Genomic DNA, 19,336 nt, shown 5'->3' on the forward strand with positions numbered 1-19,336 from the left:
GTGTGTGAGTGTGTGTGTGTGTGTGTGTGTGTGTGTGCCTGTGTTTATATCCGGTTCATGGACAAAACTTAGAATGATGCTTTTGTATCTGTCCACTGAAGCACATAAATAGCTATGGATATGACACATATGTGATTGTTCCCCACCTCTAGATGGCATCATCACCAAATTAGCAGCAGAACCCTATCAGGACGGCTTTGGAAGGCAGCTCTTACGTAAGAATTCAAATGTTCAAGGGCACGTGACTTAGACATTTGGTAATGCTGTTGGCTAAATTGTAAAAACACGAATTAATAAGTAAAACCTGCTGAGTTAGTAGCATGAGTTTGATAAACTGCTGTAGGATTCCAGTGTGTCCGATATCATATTTGATAGATGCTTAAGATTGTAAAAAATAAACTTGATTTAAATCAGCAAGTCATCCTGACAACTTCTATTTCCTGAATTTTTTTTCTGTAAATTTGCCTAATGTAGCTTCCAGAATCTTCTTGATGGCTAAGTAAAATGAAATATTTAAGTGCGTATATATCTGGCTTCTTATTTTCCCAAGAATATTAAATATATTTGGATCTGTTGATAAATATATTCTTTTGACACATAACTGATTTTGGTTACTACAAACACACATCGCTCCTGGGTACAAAAATGGTGCATTCATAACATGTATTGGCATATGGAATGCTGACATATGTGAACACAGTTGCCACATGTCTATTATTTAGTAATCATTGTAAAATAAGAGTTACTAATGGCTAAAAGTTATCACCATTACATACATACACGGAGATAGCAGATGACGGGAAGCAGCTTTGAAAGACATTCAAGGGGGAAATAAGTGTGTTTCATTAGAGAAAAGAGACTAATTCTATCCTAAGATAGAATGAATGCTTTAAAAAACACATTATAGAAGGGAGTGAAAAGAGGATTTTATACAGAAAGCCTTAAGTGGATTTGAGAAATTACAAATGATTTTTGGGGAAATGATTTTGACTCCATTTGATGGGATTGATTTAGGAATATATTTTAAGATAAGCTATGGCATGAACAGTACACACTGTAAATGGGTGTGAATGCCTGACTGCTTTTCTTTCTATAAACAACAACAACAACAAAATGTTTTATTGCCGTGTTCATAATAAAAAAGAAAATCAGATAGAAATGGGATAGTTTCATCTTTTAAGTAACCACTTATAAAAATCAGGTAGTTTACATCATATAATATTAGCTGCATGTCTTGTTTGTCCTGGACTATGTAGGGAACTGGATCTTTTCAATACTAAAAGCTAAGGGGAGGGGTCCCTCTCATCCATGGTACCTTATATCCATCCCTCCACCTCTTCTGCCTGTCTGCTCTTCCACTTCTCTCTCCCTTTTCCTCTCTAGACCCTGCCCCTCCAGGCTGCCAAATATCTCCAAATCCCTGTGGCTTTCCTTACAGACAACTGCTCAGCTCTCTCCACTAAAAGCTGAAGGACTGAAGGACTGAATGCAAAGTCCTGTGCATCCCTTCCCTCCTACAGAGCCAAGATGCAGAAGAGGGCCCATGCCTTCCCAACCCAGCCTTTCCTTCTAGAGCCATGAGACACAGACCATGACCCATCCACTCCAACAGTACCACTGGAGTGCAAATTACAAACATCTGAGGCATACTTAATTTGCAGCATCTTGGACGACAATTCCATTTACTAATTCTTTACCTTTATCCTCAGGGTCATTCTGGAAGGGCAAGGATGGGTTACTCAAATTACGTCTTTGTCAAACTTTGATAGCATGTATGGGACACTAAATAACTTCTCTTCCACCATCTCTGAAATAACTAGGCTGCTGTCTCATTGATCCTTCCAATATGACCTAAGAAGTCAGGACCTCCACCATAACCAAGAGCTATCCAGCTTCAAATGTCACTAGAGCCAGATATAAGAGACTGGACTATACCTCAGAGATAGGTATACTGCAGCATTCCTATATCTGTGAACACCTGCATTTCTTTTAATTACACAGAAGGCCAACATAGGCATTAATAATTAAGTTCATATGTAGACTTTTCCAGTTTCCTTTATGTTACATTTGTAGGAATCAAATGGCTAAGACCAAAAGCAAGCAGACAAAACCAACTTATTTTTGAAATCAGAGATGTCAAACTCTGATCTATCAAGCTCCTACCTGTTTACATTTCCATCGAAAGGATCTGAGAGTGCCCTTCTGGATGTCCCTTCCGAAGTACTAAGAATTAACGTCTGTAGTCTCTCTTGAGAAAGTAATGAACTCTGTGCACCTTGCTCTGTCTGATAACCTCTTAGCCATAATAAAACATTTGAGCAGCAGCCTTCTTGCTGATTCCATTCATAATGCTGTAGCAGTCTTCATCCACATTGATTACAGATGCTTGGGAAGATTTGCTTTTTAAAGGGCCATGTTGCCAACCTCTACTGCCTGCCCTAGGAGGGACAGGGCTCATTCTTCACTGTAATTCCTGATGTTGGCTGGTTCCTTATCCAGGCTGGCACTGCCTTTAGGACACATTTACACATGTCACCTGGAGACCAAAGATAGGACTGTCTGATCCTCTCAGCTTTGGTTAGTTTGTAACAAAGTCCTTTAAATGGCTTATTGCACAGGAAGTTACTTCATCCTATGGAGAGGCTTCTCCCTCCTAATGTGGATTCTCAAAGACTATAAATGTATACTACTGCTTGCAGAGAGAGATGTGGATCCATAGGATGGGTGTTGGTCCAGATTGTATTGGACAGAGTCTTCCCCGCAGATAACCAACTGCCTTTAATCCATGAAATAGTACAGATGGCACGGGCTGCCAGAGGTTATGGGGTGGCCTCTGGCTAGTTCAGCAAAAGCTACAGCTCAAGTGGGAACCAGGTGAAGTCATAACTTCAAAGGAAAGATAACGGTTGTGGATGCAGGAAAGAAACTCATCCACTAGGATGGTGAGGACCAAAGGTGGTGACATTCCACTTCCAAGGTCAGCTTCCTACAGTAAGTCTCTGCTTTTGTTGTAAGCTTGGTTTTCAGTAGATACCAAGGTGAGATAATGTCCCCGAGTTTCAGAAGGTTCCCTACCCTCTAGGTCCTGAACTGAGAACCGTTTTCAGTGGGCAAGTGGCTTCAGGTGGATCCCACACTGTCATTCCTATTTTGATGTGGCATGTTCAGACACCAGCACCTCTAAATAAAGGGAAAGTCCTTATCCAGGAGCCTTTGTGGAATGTTTTCTTTGTATAATATCAATCTTATCTTTTTAAAACACTCATTTAAAGGAGTGGGATGGAGATTTTAAAAGATGATTCAGGTCAGGCATTCTGTGTACTGAGCCCTCAAAAACAAAAACAAACAAACAAAAAAATGTACCATTTAAAATAACTGACCTATCCTTGGAAAGTGGGAAAGGGCTCAAGGAAAAAAAAAGTCTCTCTGGCCAGCAAACTTTAGAACTCATGCTGAGCGGGAAGGCCTGGCTTTGCCAAACTCATTGGAATTTCAGGCACAGCACCTTCAGAGTGGAAATTCTTACCCATCTCATATTCAAAAAGAAACACTTCCCCCCTCTCTCTAAATTTATAGGCCCATTTATTTTCCATGTCCCTTTCAAAATGTTCCACCAGATCCTTGTGAAATCTGTAGGAGCTCTACAAACTCTCTGTCTTCCATGAATAACAAGCAGGCTTAGTTCAGGTTCTGCCTTTCCCTCCTTCCTGCTACATCCCCATTGCTTTGTACGGAGAGCAAAGTTCTCAAATATTAATTGATCCCCAATCAGCCTTTGATCCCAAAGGCATGGGTTCTCATTGACCAAGACACAAATCCCCTCTGGATGTCTCATTCCTATTGATTCTTCAAAGCCTGCATCAACATCCCAGCCACAGACCCAGAGAGGAGTAATTGGCAAGATCAAAGTGCCAACTGAAGGGGGGCAGGAGAGGAAAAAGCCCCAGCCCTCTTATTTACACTTACATCTTAATGTGATGGCAAAGGCTGAAGTGAACTAGACATGTGCCCAGTGTGCCCGACAGCCAGAATAACCCGAGAGCGGGCCTCTCTCCTGGCTGTCATCACAAGCAAGGAGGCACTGCCAACAGAACAGCCAGGACTGCCCAGTAAACACTGGCAAAGGCTGTACTTGGCAAACATGCTCTGAATTTTAAAATGGTCACAAATGAACTCCCCAGAATCTAAGAAATGCATCAGTTTAATTATTTAGATTTACTGTTTCCCAGTAAATAATTCAAGAGTGGTTATCAAAATGGATACTTAATCATAATAATGTAGGTTAAGGATCTCTTCTTTGAAATGCTGAGACCAAAGTGTTTTCATATTTCGAATAGTCAGATTTTTAGTGTTTGCACACATGTAAGGGGCACCTTTGAGATGGGGTTGAAAGTGTGAGCATTAAATTCATTTGTGTTTCATATACACCTTATGTTCACAGACTAGAGGTAGGCTTATGCAATGCTGTCAGTGTCTCTGTGTTTTGACTGTAATCACACAACTTTAGCTGCAGTGGGGATGAACACATAATATTTGGAGGGCATGCAAATTACATCTCAATAAGTCTGTTGAGATAGTTATTGTTTATAATACATAAACATATGCAAGGTGATAATGGCAATGCCCACAGAGTTCTGGCTGGTGCACACGCGCATAAAGTTGGCACTGGGAGTCCTGAAGTCTAAGAATGGTGAGTTCAAGGACAGCCTAATCCATACAGTGAGAACTCGCCACACTGAGCGAGGTCCAACATGATACTAGCAGATGCACTGCTCACAATGTGTTTAAACAGAGAAGGCATCCACGGAACTGATGACATGCTCAGGTTTTCCTGCTGGGATTCCTGAGCCAAATTCAAGATGCATTTTTAGTGTGCAGACCAAAATCAAGAATTATCTATGTCTATTAGAAGGGGCCTCAAGCTGAAAGCTGCTGACTTCATCCAATCATCTCTACCTTCCAGGCTGATCCCGCATCCTTCTATCCCGACATTAGCATCGGTTTTTATGAGCAACTGCATCCATCTATGAGAACATCTACCATTGAGAAACTGCTGTAACGGCGGCTCATAAACCCATGTGAGTCAAAGCAGGAGCCTTCAGAGTGAAGTCAGCAAGACTCAGCAACTCTATCCCTGTGGAAAACATCGTTTACATGTGGGGAATTTACACTCATTTGAGAATCTAAATTTAACGAGCATCAAAACTTCAAAAAACAACTGATTATTATTTAGCAATCTTGATGAGAGATCATGTTACCTGTAAAGCTTTCCAATTTTACTATCAAAGCAAAGGACTTTGTCCTTCGTATTTTATTTGCATGTTTTCCCCATCAACTTACAGACTCTGGGAAGAAATAACTACTGAGGAGCCATCATCAAAGCCAATTACAGCTTATATTCCACAGGGCTACTGCGACATCCGTCACCTCAGCCACCAGTCTGCACTTCCATTGTGTGTCCCCTAAGACAACTCACAAAGCCAATTAGGTATGAGTGTGTGTGTATCTTCAGAGGAGGAACCATTAGTTAAGTCCCTAATGGTACAGGAAGCTGACTCCACAGGAACACACAACGCCACAACGCTGCCCCACCTTCATGACAGAAGGTTAACCATCAGCCTGGAACCCAGTAGAAAGCAAGAGTCTACATCTGAGGAGATACCCCTTAGCCAGAGACCATAGGTAGAAGGAAAGAACACAGGATGCAGACTTGGGATGCCCCTGGTAACCTTGGCTGCAGGGTCCCTCACCTGTATCCACTGCAGTAGCAACATCTGCCCTGCAGGCAGCTTGCTCTAAGAAACAAGGAGGCAGGGCACATCAGAGTGTTCAGCATTGAGTGAATGTGCAGAAATGTGGGGTTATTTTCTGTCCTCCTTTTACACAGTGACTTAGGAGCCATGAATATGCACGGTAGCAGATCCTGGGGCACTTTTCAAAGCTGGAGGCTATGGTATCACAGACTCAGCGCAGTTCCAACTCAGATAATTATATTCTGTTTCCTGAATTTGCCCAGATGTTTCAGCTAGCTACAGCCTTGTTTTCTTTCCTTTTCCTTTTTCGGGGGGGGGGGGAACAAGTGGGGAGATTCTTTATGAACCGCCCCTCCCCGAGTCTTAGCCGATAGAGAGGAAAAGGCAGATGTAACAGCAACTTTGCGCACATAGAAGATGATGGATCCGTGCAAACCTGCACATGGGGCAGGCTTCAGAGGACAGGAAAAAGATATCCAAGAGAGTAAAGGCCCCCACAGATGAAATGAGGCAACTGTGTCACGATACCCTTGTGGGATAATGACCACACGGTTGCTTGCTGGAGCCTCACTGGACTGTCTAATGATCTATTCTAATTCAGGCACCAGAAGGGGTGCTGAGCTCTCCCTGCAAGTGTGTGCATTTTTAATACTATGCATCTATCCATTCTTTCATGATTTGGACAGGGGCCCATCAGCAGCGACCCAGGAAATGTAGCAACTTGCCAGTTTCTTTGCATGCCAGGCATTCTAAAAATAAAGCAGACTGCCATGGCTCAGATGGCCAAAAAATGTAAAGCCTGACAATATCAATTTTGGGAAAAGATACAGGGGAAATAAAACTTCCAGGCGCCATCGGTGAAATGTAAACTGGTTCAGACACTTTTCATAGCAATTTGGAAGCAACTGAGAAATCTAACTCGGTTTCTCCTGACATTCCAGCAACTTGGCTTCTTAGGCATATACATATTTTTTTTTCCCATGGAGACACACACACGATGCACCACAACAAGAAGTTTAATAGACAAAAACAGAGGAGGAGACCCCAAATGTTCAAAAATCAGTACAGGTTGTGATAGTCCCCATGACGGAACACCATGGCTTGATCTTAAAAAATGCATGTGGAAACAGAAAAGAAACTATTCAAGACGACAATCGTCACTCTGTTTCCTCAAGCTTTACACATTGAGTTTTGGCCAACTAGAAACAGAAATGATCTGGAACAAAGGAGTTTTGACTGAGCACAAACCATTGGCCCGCCCTGTCCTGTCTGCTTTTACAAAGTCTTTAAATTGTCCTCCTTATTTATCGTAAGTAGTCAAGAGATGACTCAAAGATTCAAAGAGGGTGCAAAGACTAGGCCTCTTTAGTGTATTCATGGGCTTGGGTTCTGTAAAGCAACTGCCAATAGACGTCAAGGGACAGGAAGGCAAAAAAAAATGTATACAGATGAATATCATCTGTTAGAATATGTGGGAGGCAAAACTAATAACTGATTAAAACTAATATTATGAATACATACTGCTTATGAGAAGCATAGTTCACACATATGTATACTCATACACACATGTATATATGCATTCACACACATATAAGCATACATGTACATACACAAATATGCACACACAGACAGACATGCACATAGACACATAGACATATCTGCATGCATATGGACACACACATATACACACAGGTTATTTGTGCTCACTGACAAGCAGAGTACTCTTAGCTTTATGAGTTTTTGGCTTGTTGTTGTTGTTATTTAATTCAGGCCCAGACCCCACAGCAGTGGGATACCATGCCTACTTCCCCAGATTGTGTCAAATGATTGAAGTGAATGGGAACTTGACTCATCCCAATGATGCTGTCCAGGTTTTGTATCTAAGGCCAAGGACACAGGGTCCAGTTGAAGCAGAAAAGTTCCAGACCCTAAACAAGCAGCCATGCCCCAAGTGCCAGGAGGCAGCTCCTCTGCTATGATTGCACCTGCTATCTTGGCCTCAGTTTACCCACAAAGCCACCTCCCCAGCCTTCCATTAGCTATCTATAACAGCTCCTTCTTCCCTGTATACATTTCTTAAAGTACTAATTTGTAAGGAAGAGGGATGGGCAAATCTGGTGCCCACAGATGGCTAAGGAAGGCACTTTATATTGGGTAGGTCCTAAGTCTACTGGATTCCTACTGTTTGGAACTGTGTAACCAAAACAGGGGACAGAGATAGAAATGCTCTCGATTTGGGAACAAATTATGCCAACCCGCCATGTTTAATTCTGTGCTAATATTGAAAAAAAAAATCCAAATGCCTCCCACACCTGCTTGGCATTTGCAAAGACACCCAGAAATCTCCGTTTGCACACAAGCTGTGTGCTATGGAACTTCTAGGATCTGGACCCACATCCGGAGCCTGGCATGAAGCTCTCCTGATAGGGTCAGCTTCTCTCTGTGGCTCCTTCCAGGCTTGGTCTGTTAATATAACTGTTCATCAGCGATGAACCCGTAAGGAAAGCATACTTACTGCACGGGTGTCCTAAGACCTTAACTTCATCGATAGCAAGGTAGCCTTGATGGCCAGAGGTCACAACTTCAAAAATCACCTGGAAAATTAAGAGAGATTAATATTATTTACTCATTTTTGTCAGATGTTGGTCAAGTGTCTCTTATAAGGACACTCATACATCCATTTATTTTTCCCAAAACTATAAGGGAGTGGGTGACTAATACCTGCCTACAGTGTTTCAGGCTCTGGATCCCAAATATGAGAAAGACCAAATCTGCTCTAGTCTGGGAAGGCCCAAGAGCTGAGGCAAGTCCAGCCACCCATGACTGAGGACAGATGGGGGGAAGACAGGGTCTTGGAGCCATTTTTAAGGGTGGAGTAATGTTTCAAGGTCTTTAAAAATCAGAAAATGATATTAAGTAAATCACTACACAGAATATATAGGAGGAGGGGGAAGAGGAAGAGGAAAATGAAAAGAGGGGGGGGAGAAGGGGAGGGCAAAAGCAACAAGAGGAAGATAGTTACCCTTAAGAAAGTGCAACATGTTATGATGGCTGATTTTGAGGCCAATTTGACTGGGTTAATGACTAAATGCTTGCTAGGATAAATGACTGCTTCGGAGGGTGCTTACTCAGATGGATGAGCAACAGGGACACTGTTAGGAATGCAGTGGCACCTTCTCACATGCCAGGGGTGCAGATGGAAAAAAGGGGGAGCAGGAAGTCTAAAAGGCAGGCACCCCCTTCCTAGTCACTACAATGGCACTGTGTTGTTCTAGCGATCTCCACCACAGTGGGCTGACTGGTCCCTGAAGCCACGAGCCACGGCAACCTTTCTTCTAAGTGTTCTGTTTGCTTATTCATTGGTGGCTGTTTGGATTTTTTTGGTTTGTTTTCTGTGCAGATAACAGAGTACCTAACATCATGAGACAGGCATTTGCCAGGGTGGCAGCCCATGAGGGGTTGGTGATAAGCATGGGAAGAGGAGGGAGCTGGCATAACACATGTGCCATGGTAGTCATGGTCATGAGTGGGTCCTGCGGGTGCAAAGCTCAGTCATGGCTGGTTACAGGACACTGCTTGGAGGATAGAAGAATATCTTCTCATTCGCATTCTCAGAAGACCAACTGAAATCTAGACAAAAGGTGCATGAGTTGAAAGGAGAAGGAGAAAGCCGATGTCTGCGGTAGGAGGAGACATTTTTAGGCGATGTGATATGATTATGGGAATAAAGGGAGCATTTGAGAGAGATTCATCCTCAGAGAAGAGAAGAGGGAAGGGGTGGACGAGGAAAAGCTGCCAGTTTGCTCATGCCTAGGGATTACCTGAAGGTATCAGCACAACCCAGCAATTGTTATGCTTTTTATTCTAGAGAAATGGAAACTTCTACTCACATAGAAAGCCTACGCAAACTTACTGAGACCCTATTCATAACAACTAAGGACCAGGAGAAGTCTTTTAATTAATGAATGATTACAGACTAGCCCAGTTCACCACAGTGATAAAACAACAACAACAACAACAACAAAACTAACCACTGTCATTATCAACAGCATGGAGGAACCTACAGGAGCTGTGCTGGATTAAAAAAAAAAAAAAGCCAGGCCTAAAAGATTACATCTCATTTGATTCTATGAATGCAATATCCTGCACGGTCAAACTTTAGTAGGAGTAGAAGCCAGACTAATGGTTGTTAGGAGTGTGGGGCAGTGGTAGAAATGGCAGGAGGGAGGTGAGTGGTCTTTGAAAGGGGGCAGTCTAAGTCGTCTCAGTTTCTACTGTAAGCATCTTCTCAGGTAACGGGATTGTGTAGAATCCCATGTACATGCGCATGGACACGCAAGCACACAGAGGCATGCAAGCATTAGAGAGACCATGAACCTCATAATTAGCATGAAACATCCCAACACTGCCAATACCAAGCCATGATTACCACAACTGGAAAAGTATTTTTCCCTCAAGGAAACTGAACGCCATCCCATGGGAGAGCCTTTATTATTTTTAACTATTGTATGCTACTCTCATCTTCAAGCAGTTTAGTTTAAAAAGCAACTGTGATGGTTTGCATATGCTCAGCCCGGGGTGGGGGAGTGGCACTATTAGGACGTGTGTTCTTGTGGGAGTAGTTGTGTCACTCTGGGAGTGGGCTTTGAGACCTCCCATCCTAGCTGCCTGGAAGTCAGTCTTCTCCTAGCAGCCTTCAGATGAAGATGTAGAACTCTCAGCTCCTCCAGCCCCATGCCTACTTGGATGCTACCATGCTCTCACATTGATGATAAAGGACTGAACCTCTGAACCTCTAAGCCAGCCCCAAGTATATGTTGTCCTCATAAGAGTTGCCTTGGTCATGGTATCTGTTCAGAGCAGTAAAACCCTAAGACAGTAATTATATAACTATTTACTAAGTACACGTTACATGTAGTATGTAGATACTACTTTACAGATCAGTTAATATAAAACTGTTTAGATAAACATATATATATATATATATTTCATATAAAATAATTTACATAAAACATAATTCATAATATATTGCATGAATTTTTAATTAACAAATAAGAAGAAGGAGAATGAAAAAATTCTCAAGGATTCCATATTTCAACAGAACGAGTAGTCTGGATGCAATGCATTTGTCTGCGGCATGCCATGAGTCGCAGTAACCTTAAACTCCGTCTGCTTCCAGATTCTGTGCTCTCAGGCTTACACACTGAGCCAAACATTGGCTCCTAGGATGACTTTGTTTGTCTTTATACAAAACCAGAGGACAGCAACCCACAGAACCCCAGATGGAAATGCTAAGAGCTGGGGTCCAGACTGCAGGCATGAAAACCCAGAAACTTAAGACTCCCAGCTCTGCACCAGAACGCCCTGATAATAAAACATACCACACACTGGAGAGAGAGAGAGAGGAGTAACCTCACAGAAGAGCAGAGATGAAATAAAACTCTGTCCTGCTCCTAAGTTTAATATGTTGTTTTCCACTGATGACACCACAGAGAGGAAGAGCTGCCTGGGTTTCCTGCAGTGGGACCGGGAAATAATTCATTTCCTTATGTCTAAGGGCTGCAGTGAGGGACAAAAAGATGCATTTCAAGAGCAAGCTAAGAAAACCATTTTGAGGCCCTGAAAACAGAAGCCTGGTTATAACAGTCACCAGCTGCAGCACCAGAGGTGACACAGCAGGATCTGCAGAAACCTGCCAGTAAATGAGGACTACATACTGCAGCCAGGGAAACAGTCAGGCCACCTGCATCTTTCCCTCTCCCTCAGCTTCCCCAAGAGCAGTGCCCCCATCCTATCTCCAGCTCTGTCCTGAACCACCGAACCACCTGCTATTATCTCCCTTCCTCCCTGATTCTTCTGTGTAGGTCACACAGAAACTTCCTTTTCCCAAGTCATTGCTTTATCTCAGTCTCTAACTTCATCAGGCATTCCCTGGGAACCCGCAGGCCACGGGAGCCAGAGAAGCGGGTATGCTAACTACATATCTTCACCTCTCTCTCAGAGTCTCCAAAACCAATCCAAAGTCCTCTCTCCAGCTCTTTCTGCTCTGGACCCTGTTTACTCTCTGCCCCCCAGTCCAAGGGGACTACGCAGAACCTGGCAGAACAGGGTGCCTTCCTCCCTCCTGTGAACACTCTCAGTTCAAAATGCCTAGAAACACATTTGTCTTGAACCCCCAGTGACCACATCTATCAGGATCCCAGAAGAATTTCCTACCAGGCAATACACAGCCACCACACTCTCTTAAGAGCCACAGAGGGCAACAAAAACCAAGAAACAAAACACCCACCAAGCACAGACAAGACCAGATATCAGCACTTAGAATTACAGTCATCCCAAACCCAGATGCCTAGACACTAGTGTAAAAATACAGTAACAGCCAGGACAATATGTCTTCACTAGAGCCCAGGAAGCCAACCATAGCAGGCCTCAATACTACAATATACCTGAAACACAAGGAAAAGACAAACTTTAAAACAGCTTTTATGACTATGATAGAGGCTCTTAAAGAGGAAAGAAATAAATCCCTTAAAGAATGAAAATAGAAGCAAACAGTGGGAGTAAAGGAATTAAACTATTTAAGACTGGAAAGCAAAAATAAAATTAATGAAGCCCAAACTGAGGGAAATTGGGAAATGAAAGACTAGGAGCTTAAACAGGAACTTCAGAGGCAAGCTTCCCAACAGAATACAAGAGATGGAAGAGGGACTTGGGCATTGGAGTCTTGACAGAAGAAATATATACATCAGGCAAAGAAAATGTTAAATCTAAAAATCTTCTGACATAAAACATCCAGGGAATCGGACACTCTGAAAAAAGACCAAGTCAGAGAATAATAGGTATAGAGGACGGAGAAGCAGCCCAGGTCAAAGGCATGGAAAATGTTTTCAACAAATCCATAGAAGACAATTCCCCTAACCTGGAGGAGATGACTATCAAGGTACAAGAAGCATACAGGACACCAAATAGATGAGAGCAGAAGACAAAGTCTGCTTGGATATAATAATCTAATCATGAACCATACAGATAAACACCTTCAGCAAAGTAACCCCATACAAAATTAAATAAAAATAAATAAATAAATAGTCACCTGCCTGTATATAAAGGGCAAATGGCATGAGAATAAAAATAAGGGAAACAATACCTTTCATACTAACCTCAAATAATATAAAATATCTTGGGAGTACCTCTAACTAAGCAAGTAAAAGACTTGTATGATAAAAAAACTTTATGATATCAAAGAATAAAGAATAAAGAAGACCAAGTGAATCTGATTTGATTTAAGGCTCACTCCATAAGATGGAACCCACAGCTACCACTGCCTGGGTGACCATGAACCTGAGGCTAGACTATCAGGGGACCTACTGTTCTAATTACTGTTCTAAATTTTTTTTCTTAAGTAGCAATAAAAACACTCCTAATTATATCTGATACACTTGTAGATTAGTGCCTTGCTCAGCCATCAACAGAGATGCTTCCAACTGCAGCAGATAGGAGAAAAGGCAGAGACACACAGCCGGATAAAATGAAGAGGGTGAGAGAGCTTGGAACCCTCAGCCCTCAGTGGAATGTTGCCATCAAATCCCTCCCTGAAGGACAAAGGAAATTTGGCAGAAGAGGGGCCAGCAAGAGTCCAAGAGGATGAAAGACCCAAGAGCACAAGGCCCATAAATCCATGTGATCAAAACTCCTGTGAGCTCACAGAGACTGAGGCAGCACACACAGGACATGTACCTGTCTACACATGGCCCTTTATGTCCATCCTATGGGCTTCTAGTTTGGTGTTTTTATGGGATTCCTGAGTGTATGGATGAGTGGGTCTCCGATTCTTGTGCCTTTTCCTTCTGCTTGTTTGGTTTGTCCAATTCCAATTTATCCCTTTTTGTTTTATTTCTTATATTTTCTTTTAAAAAATAACAAAAATAAATGAATAGAGAGATAGATAGATGGATAGATAGAAAGTGAGTGAGTGAGTGAGTGCTGGCTACTGATGCCATTTTTACTACTAGGTACTGAAGAGCACTGCCACTCTGGTCATAAAAGATTTTGAGCAGAGTCTAGGACCAAACAGCCAGAGTCCAAGTTATTTGTGAAGCTGAGGCAGGAGAATCACTTCAGCACAGGAGTGTGAGCTCAGCCTTGACTTTGGCATAGCAAGAGCGGATCACAATGAAATAACAAAATGGATTTTGAAAGATTCAAGTAAGGCCAGCTCCCTCCCGGCAGGCAGCCTCCACTGTGAGCCAGAGACTTTTAGAGTACACTTACCAGAGGTGGAGACTCAGCACCAAAGTACTTGAGGTCAATCAGAAGAAACAAGAAGAAATATGTGGGTTTAGATATGAGGGAGGTTACCTGATACAAATTTAAAGGAATGTGTTCAATGTCCTTTCAATAACTGAAGCACCTTTTAAAGGTTGTTTTAAATTTGCATTTTAATTACGAGGTTGTGTGCATATGTGTGCAAGCACAAGCATGCACATACATGAGTACAGTGCTCACAGAGACCAGAAGAGAGCAGGACCTGAGTCACGGGCCGCCCCATGAGTGCTGGGAACCAGATCTGAATCTCTGCAAGAACAATGGTATGTCTCTTTGCAGCTTACTGTTGAAAGAGGCATTTCCTAGCTCTCTCTATTAGTAACTTGTTAAGAGCTTTGTAAGTTTGGTCTTAGTCAGTAATATTGTCAGGCTTACATCCACAATAAAATGGTCAGTACAAACCACAACTACCAAGTCGCTCCAGTTTATACTAGTAAGAAACAGGATGCAAAGCAGACACCTTGGTTAGAAAGCTGTGTAGCAAGCGCCTATGGACTGCTGCTATCTTTATTCTCTCTTATAAACACCTGACAGTGAAGAGCTCCATTAGAAAGTGTCTAAAAAAAAAAAAAGGTTAAAATTCTTTTTAACAATAAAATTTTTATTTTCTAAAAAAAATAAAAAGGGGCCAAAGGCTGAGGCCCACCTTCAGTGGGCTTCACGGACACAGGTTTTAGAGTCCCAGCAAACGGTCCGTTCTCGTCTGCTCCTGTCCTCTCGGCAAACCTTGCAGTTTATCCTTTCTAGTCAGAGTCCTTCATAAGGGAGCTGCAAAATCTAAACCTGGATTTTGTCTCTCTGCCTTTTTTTTTTTTAAATCAAAATAGCTCCCCCCCCCTTTTTTTTTCTTATTCAAGAGCAAGAATTGCTTTGGCGAAGCATCGCAGGCATGTGCAGGACACAGGCAGCCACAGGGATGCCTGCAAGCCAGGGTCTAGGTCCAGGAAAGACTGAGGTCAGAGAAAACAAAAAACTTGGAGAAATCAGGTATGCTTCTGAAGAAGTGAAATGCCCCAGGGGGAGACAGGATACGTGAGCTTTTAGCAAATACAACCCTGTTTATTAAGTCAGGCTTGGCTTTCTTCGGGGTACTGAATCAAGACTTTTAAAGAAAGCCTAGTTTAAACTTTGATTGATTGATTGATTGATTGATTGAGTAGTTGAAATACTTGTCTAGCCTGGGCACCTTTTGTATTTACTAACTAGTTTTCCACAGTCAGCCACGATGAACTATGAAATGAACTCACAGCTGGAGACCAGTACCCTGACTCAGAAAGGTGGATCATTTTTCTGAAGTTGCACAGTATTTAGCAGGATTGGAGTGCAATCTGCTCCACTTCCCTTCCAAGTACGAATCCTTGTCATCTTTCTGAAATCATCAGGTGCAAACAGATTTACAACATGTATATGTCAGACAGGAGATGCCAGTGATTCGGGCTTTCTTCACTGCCGTGTTCTAGACTATGAAGGATTAGGCGCATGGTCAGTGACAAGAGCTTTGTGGGGGGATTTATTAAGCCACAGTGAAAGATTTTGGTTGACCTGTGGAGGGGGCTGCGAACAAAGGGGACTTTTAGAAAGCTTAAGTTGGCTCTAACTAGTTTGTTTGTACGCACATCATTTGGGAGGTAAAGGCCAATCAGGAGCTAGGCACAGAAACCTTGGCTCTGTCCATCCCTTGTTCTGGGCGGATATGTGGGAACCGGAGTGAGGAGAGGATGTGAGCAGTAGGTTTCTTAAGACCTGGTGGGCAGAGTGAATCCCTTTGCAATCCGTGCTTTTCGGGCTTGTAACCTTGTAACCACAGACCTTGGTTATCAGGCTTGTAACCACAGACTGCTTTCAGAGTGCTGGGATTACAGTCGAGCTCCACCACACCTGACATATGACACAATTTTAACAACATAGGAGTTAAAAAGAGAATTGGCTAACAACTGCCAGGGGCCAAATCTGTCCACCCACCTGCCTGTGCTTTGTTATCAAGCTCAGAAGAGTTTTTTTGTAGCTTTCAATGGCAGGAGGAAAATCAAAATAATACCAGCATTCTGTGATAGCGGAGAGTGATATGGGATTCCAATTTCCACACCATGAATAAAGTTTTATTGGCTCACAGCCACACTCGGGCATTTACATTCTGATTTTTGGCTGATCCCAGACGGCAACCTCAGAGCTGACTGGTTGCCACAGAGACCGTCTGGGCTGCAATATTTACTATCTGTTTTCAGAGACTTTCCTGCTTGGCTTTCCAACACACTGTCATTACTCTGGTTAACAAGAGAGCACATGTCAAAAGCAATGCTTTGTCACAGCTAAATACAATATGCCTGCCACTCCAGTAATGGCCGATTGAAACCTCGCTTCACTGGTTTTCAACTCGGTCGCATAAGTGTTACTTTAAAAGCCCACCGTGGCTTAGAATATCATAACTAACTTTTTAAGACATGAAATTGCAGCCTGCCAAAAACCAAAGGATACATGCTAATTATTTTACAGTCCTCCCTCCCCCCCATAGTGTCCAAATGAAATCCAACGCGGAAGTCAAACTTTTCTCTATAAAAAGAAGGACTGAGAAAATCTAATCCTTTAGCATTAGCACCCCACCTCAGCTCCCATGTCCTGCTGCAGTCCCTGGTACTAAGTGGATGTGGATCCCAGGTCTTCTTGTGTTTTTAGTTTCGTGCTGGTGCTAGAATGAAGCACTGTGACAAAGCACAACTCTGGGGAGTGAAGGGTTTGTGTCAGCCTACTCTTGCAGGTCATGTCCATCATTAAGTCAGGGCAAGCACTCGAAGCAGACATGGCTTAGTGACTGTTACTATTGCTATGACGACACACCACAACCAAAAGCAAGTAGTGGGGCCGCAGAGAGTGCTGCATACTGGCTTGCCTAGCCTACCTTCTTATAGGACCCAGGACCCCAAACCCAGAGATGGCACCAAGCACCCACAATGGGCTGGACAATCCTCCATTACTCACCAATCAAGGAAATACTCTACAGGTCTGCCTAGGGTCTGATCTAATGGAGGCATTTTCTTACTTGAGTTTACCTCTTCTAAGATGACTTTAGCTTGTGTCAAATTGACATAAAACTAACGAGTGCAAGAAGGCATGGAAGAATAATGCTCTCTGGCCTCTTCTTCCAGGCTCATGCTTAGCTAGCTTGCTATAGAGTCCAATACTACTTGCCCAGGGATGGTACCAGCTAGTGTGCTGGGCCCAGCTATATCAATTAACAATCAAGATAATTCCACACAGGCATTGCCACAGACCAACATGATCAACAATATTGAGGCTTCCCTGTGAGATAGCACTAGGCTGTGCCTAGTTGACAAAGGTGACTAGGACATCTGGTCTTTAACAAAAGGCACATTTTACATGTAAGTGTATATCCCAGTTGGGTCTTTGTGGCTGTGATAAAACACCATGACTAAATGCAACTTGGGGAAGGGTTTATTTGGTTTTCACATTCCGACCACAACCAATCATTGAAGGAAGCCAGTGGCAGGAACTTGAGGCAGGAATCTAGAGGCAGGAACTAAAGCACAGACCATGAGAGAATGTTGCTTATGGGCTCACTTCCCATGGCTTGTTCAGCTTTTTTTCTTATACAATGCAGGCAATCTGCCCAGAGCTAGCATATGGGTCTTTCCATATCAGTCATCCACCAAGAAAATGCTGATAGAAGACCATGTGATAGAGATGATTTCTCTCTAGAAAGGTCCAATAGAGAGCCCACAGGATAATCTGATAGAGGTGAATCCTCTCTAGAGATGCCCTCTTCCCAGCCACTCTTGTTTGTGTCAAGTAGATAAAAGCTAACCAGCAGTAGGTGTTGTGCATAAATCTGGAGGCTGGAAGACAATGCCAAATGTATCCCTCAATGGATTTTCCACTTTATTTTCTGAGACAAGGTTTCTAACAGAACCTGCAGCCCAGGAACTTGGCTAGATTGGCTGGAACAAGCCCCAGGATCCCCCATCTCTATCTCCTTGTTACAAGAGCACACTGTTTCACTTGGCTCTTTACTTGGATGTTGGGGGTCTGAATTTGTGGCAAGCAAGTTTTACCCAGCCATATTTACAATCTCCAAACAAATTCCTTTTTTAAAAAATTTCCTTACCCCCTAGCTCCTCCTATACAGTGACAATAGGACAAAACCAGAAAGCCATCTTTATTGCAGAATAATTTTATTGCAATATTTAACTTTATATCATCTTTCTTTCTTGGGGATAGATTAGTGCAAAATGTAATCCATCTTTATCAGTCAGCAATTCTTCATCTGTAGATTTGCAAGCTCCCCAAAATTTTATATGTAACCCTCAGATCAACATTAATGGTCTTTATAACACTTTAATGGTCATTCCTGGAAATGCAGAGAGTTGCAAGGGTCTGAATTGCTTAATACACAGAGGCCTAGCTGAGGTCAAGCAAGGCAATGCTCTCATATGCAAGCCTTTGTATAGTTAAAAAATAAAAAGGTAAGAGGCTATGATGAGCCCTCTAGGCGGAACATTTACTAAATACGGTTTACTCAGGCAAGAAGAGTAATGTTGTCATAGGTTGAATGTTAACAGAATACCTAAGCTCTTATAAAGCAAGGTCATGAGCTGACCAAACACACTGTGACTCCAGGCTCCTGGGCACCCCAGAAGCAATGGCACAGCGCAGGAAGCCACCCATATCACTTGCTTCTAGAGCCACAAATTCAGTTGTGGTTGGAGAATACTTTGACACACAAAAATTTTAGGTCTGTATAAGACACACACATCAACTTCGGATGCCGTCTTCATTCCACATGAGATTGGGTGCATTCGGGGGTGGCATGGCCTTATGCTGCTTTTAATCCCCAAATAATAGTAAAACATCTATTTAATAGCCTGGCACTGTGATGGTGACTTTAAGTAATCCAGACAGGATTTAAAGATCAAGACCACAAGAGGATGTGCCTGGGTTATAGGCAAATGTGATGCCACTTTAAATTAAAGGGAGAACTTGGTACTGCACAGGTTTGAGCACATGCAGAAAGGAGGCAGTCAGTGTCCTAGAACCAATCCCTCAGGGAGGTGGCCATATGTACTAGCTCAGTATTCTGTGACTGTGGAACCTGACTATGGCGCTGAGGATTGGGGTTACTCTAAATCCCCATATCTATCCTCAGACTCTTGCTGATGGCTCTGGTATGTACCACTGTGAGACAGACTCAACATCGTCTCATTCTCCTCACTAATATGTCAGTCTTTCCCCAGACTTTGGGGATAGCC

At 42.8% G+C, this 19,336-nt stretch overlaps 1 protein-coding gene across 7 annotated transcripts in view; it reads right to left on the bottom strand.

Annotated features, from left to right (window-relative positions):
• Ptprm (protein tyrosine phosphatase receptor type M) overlaps positions 1-19,336 on the bottom strand; it is a 682,149-nt gene that overhangs the window by 397,338 nt on the left and 265,475 nt on the right. For all 7 annotated transcript variants that reach the window (XM_029470946.1, XM_029470944.1, XM_029470943.1 and 4 more), the window contains exon 4: positions 8,269-8,347. In XM_029470946.1, coding sequence (XP_029326806.1) covers positions 8,269-8,347 — 79 coding nt within the window. The remainder of the gene's footprint in view (positions 1-8,268; positions 8,348-19,336) is intronic.

This window comes from Mus caroli, chromosome 17 (assembly GCF_900094665.2).
Source record: "Mus caroli chromosome 17, CAROLI_EIJ_v1.1, whole genome shotgun sequence".
NCBI lineage: Eukaryota > Metazoa > Chordata > Mammalia > Rodentia > Muridae > Mus > Mus caroli.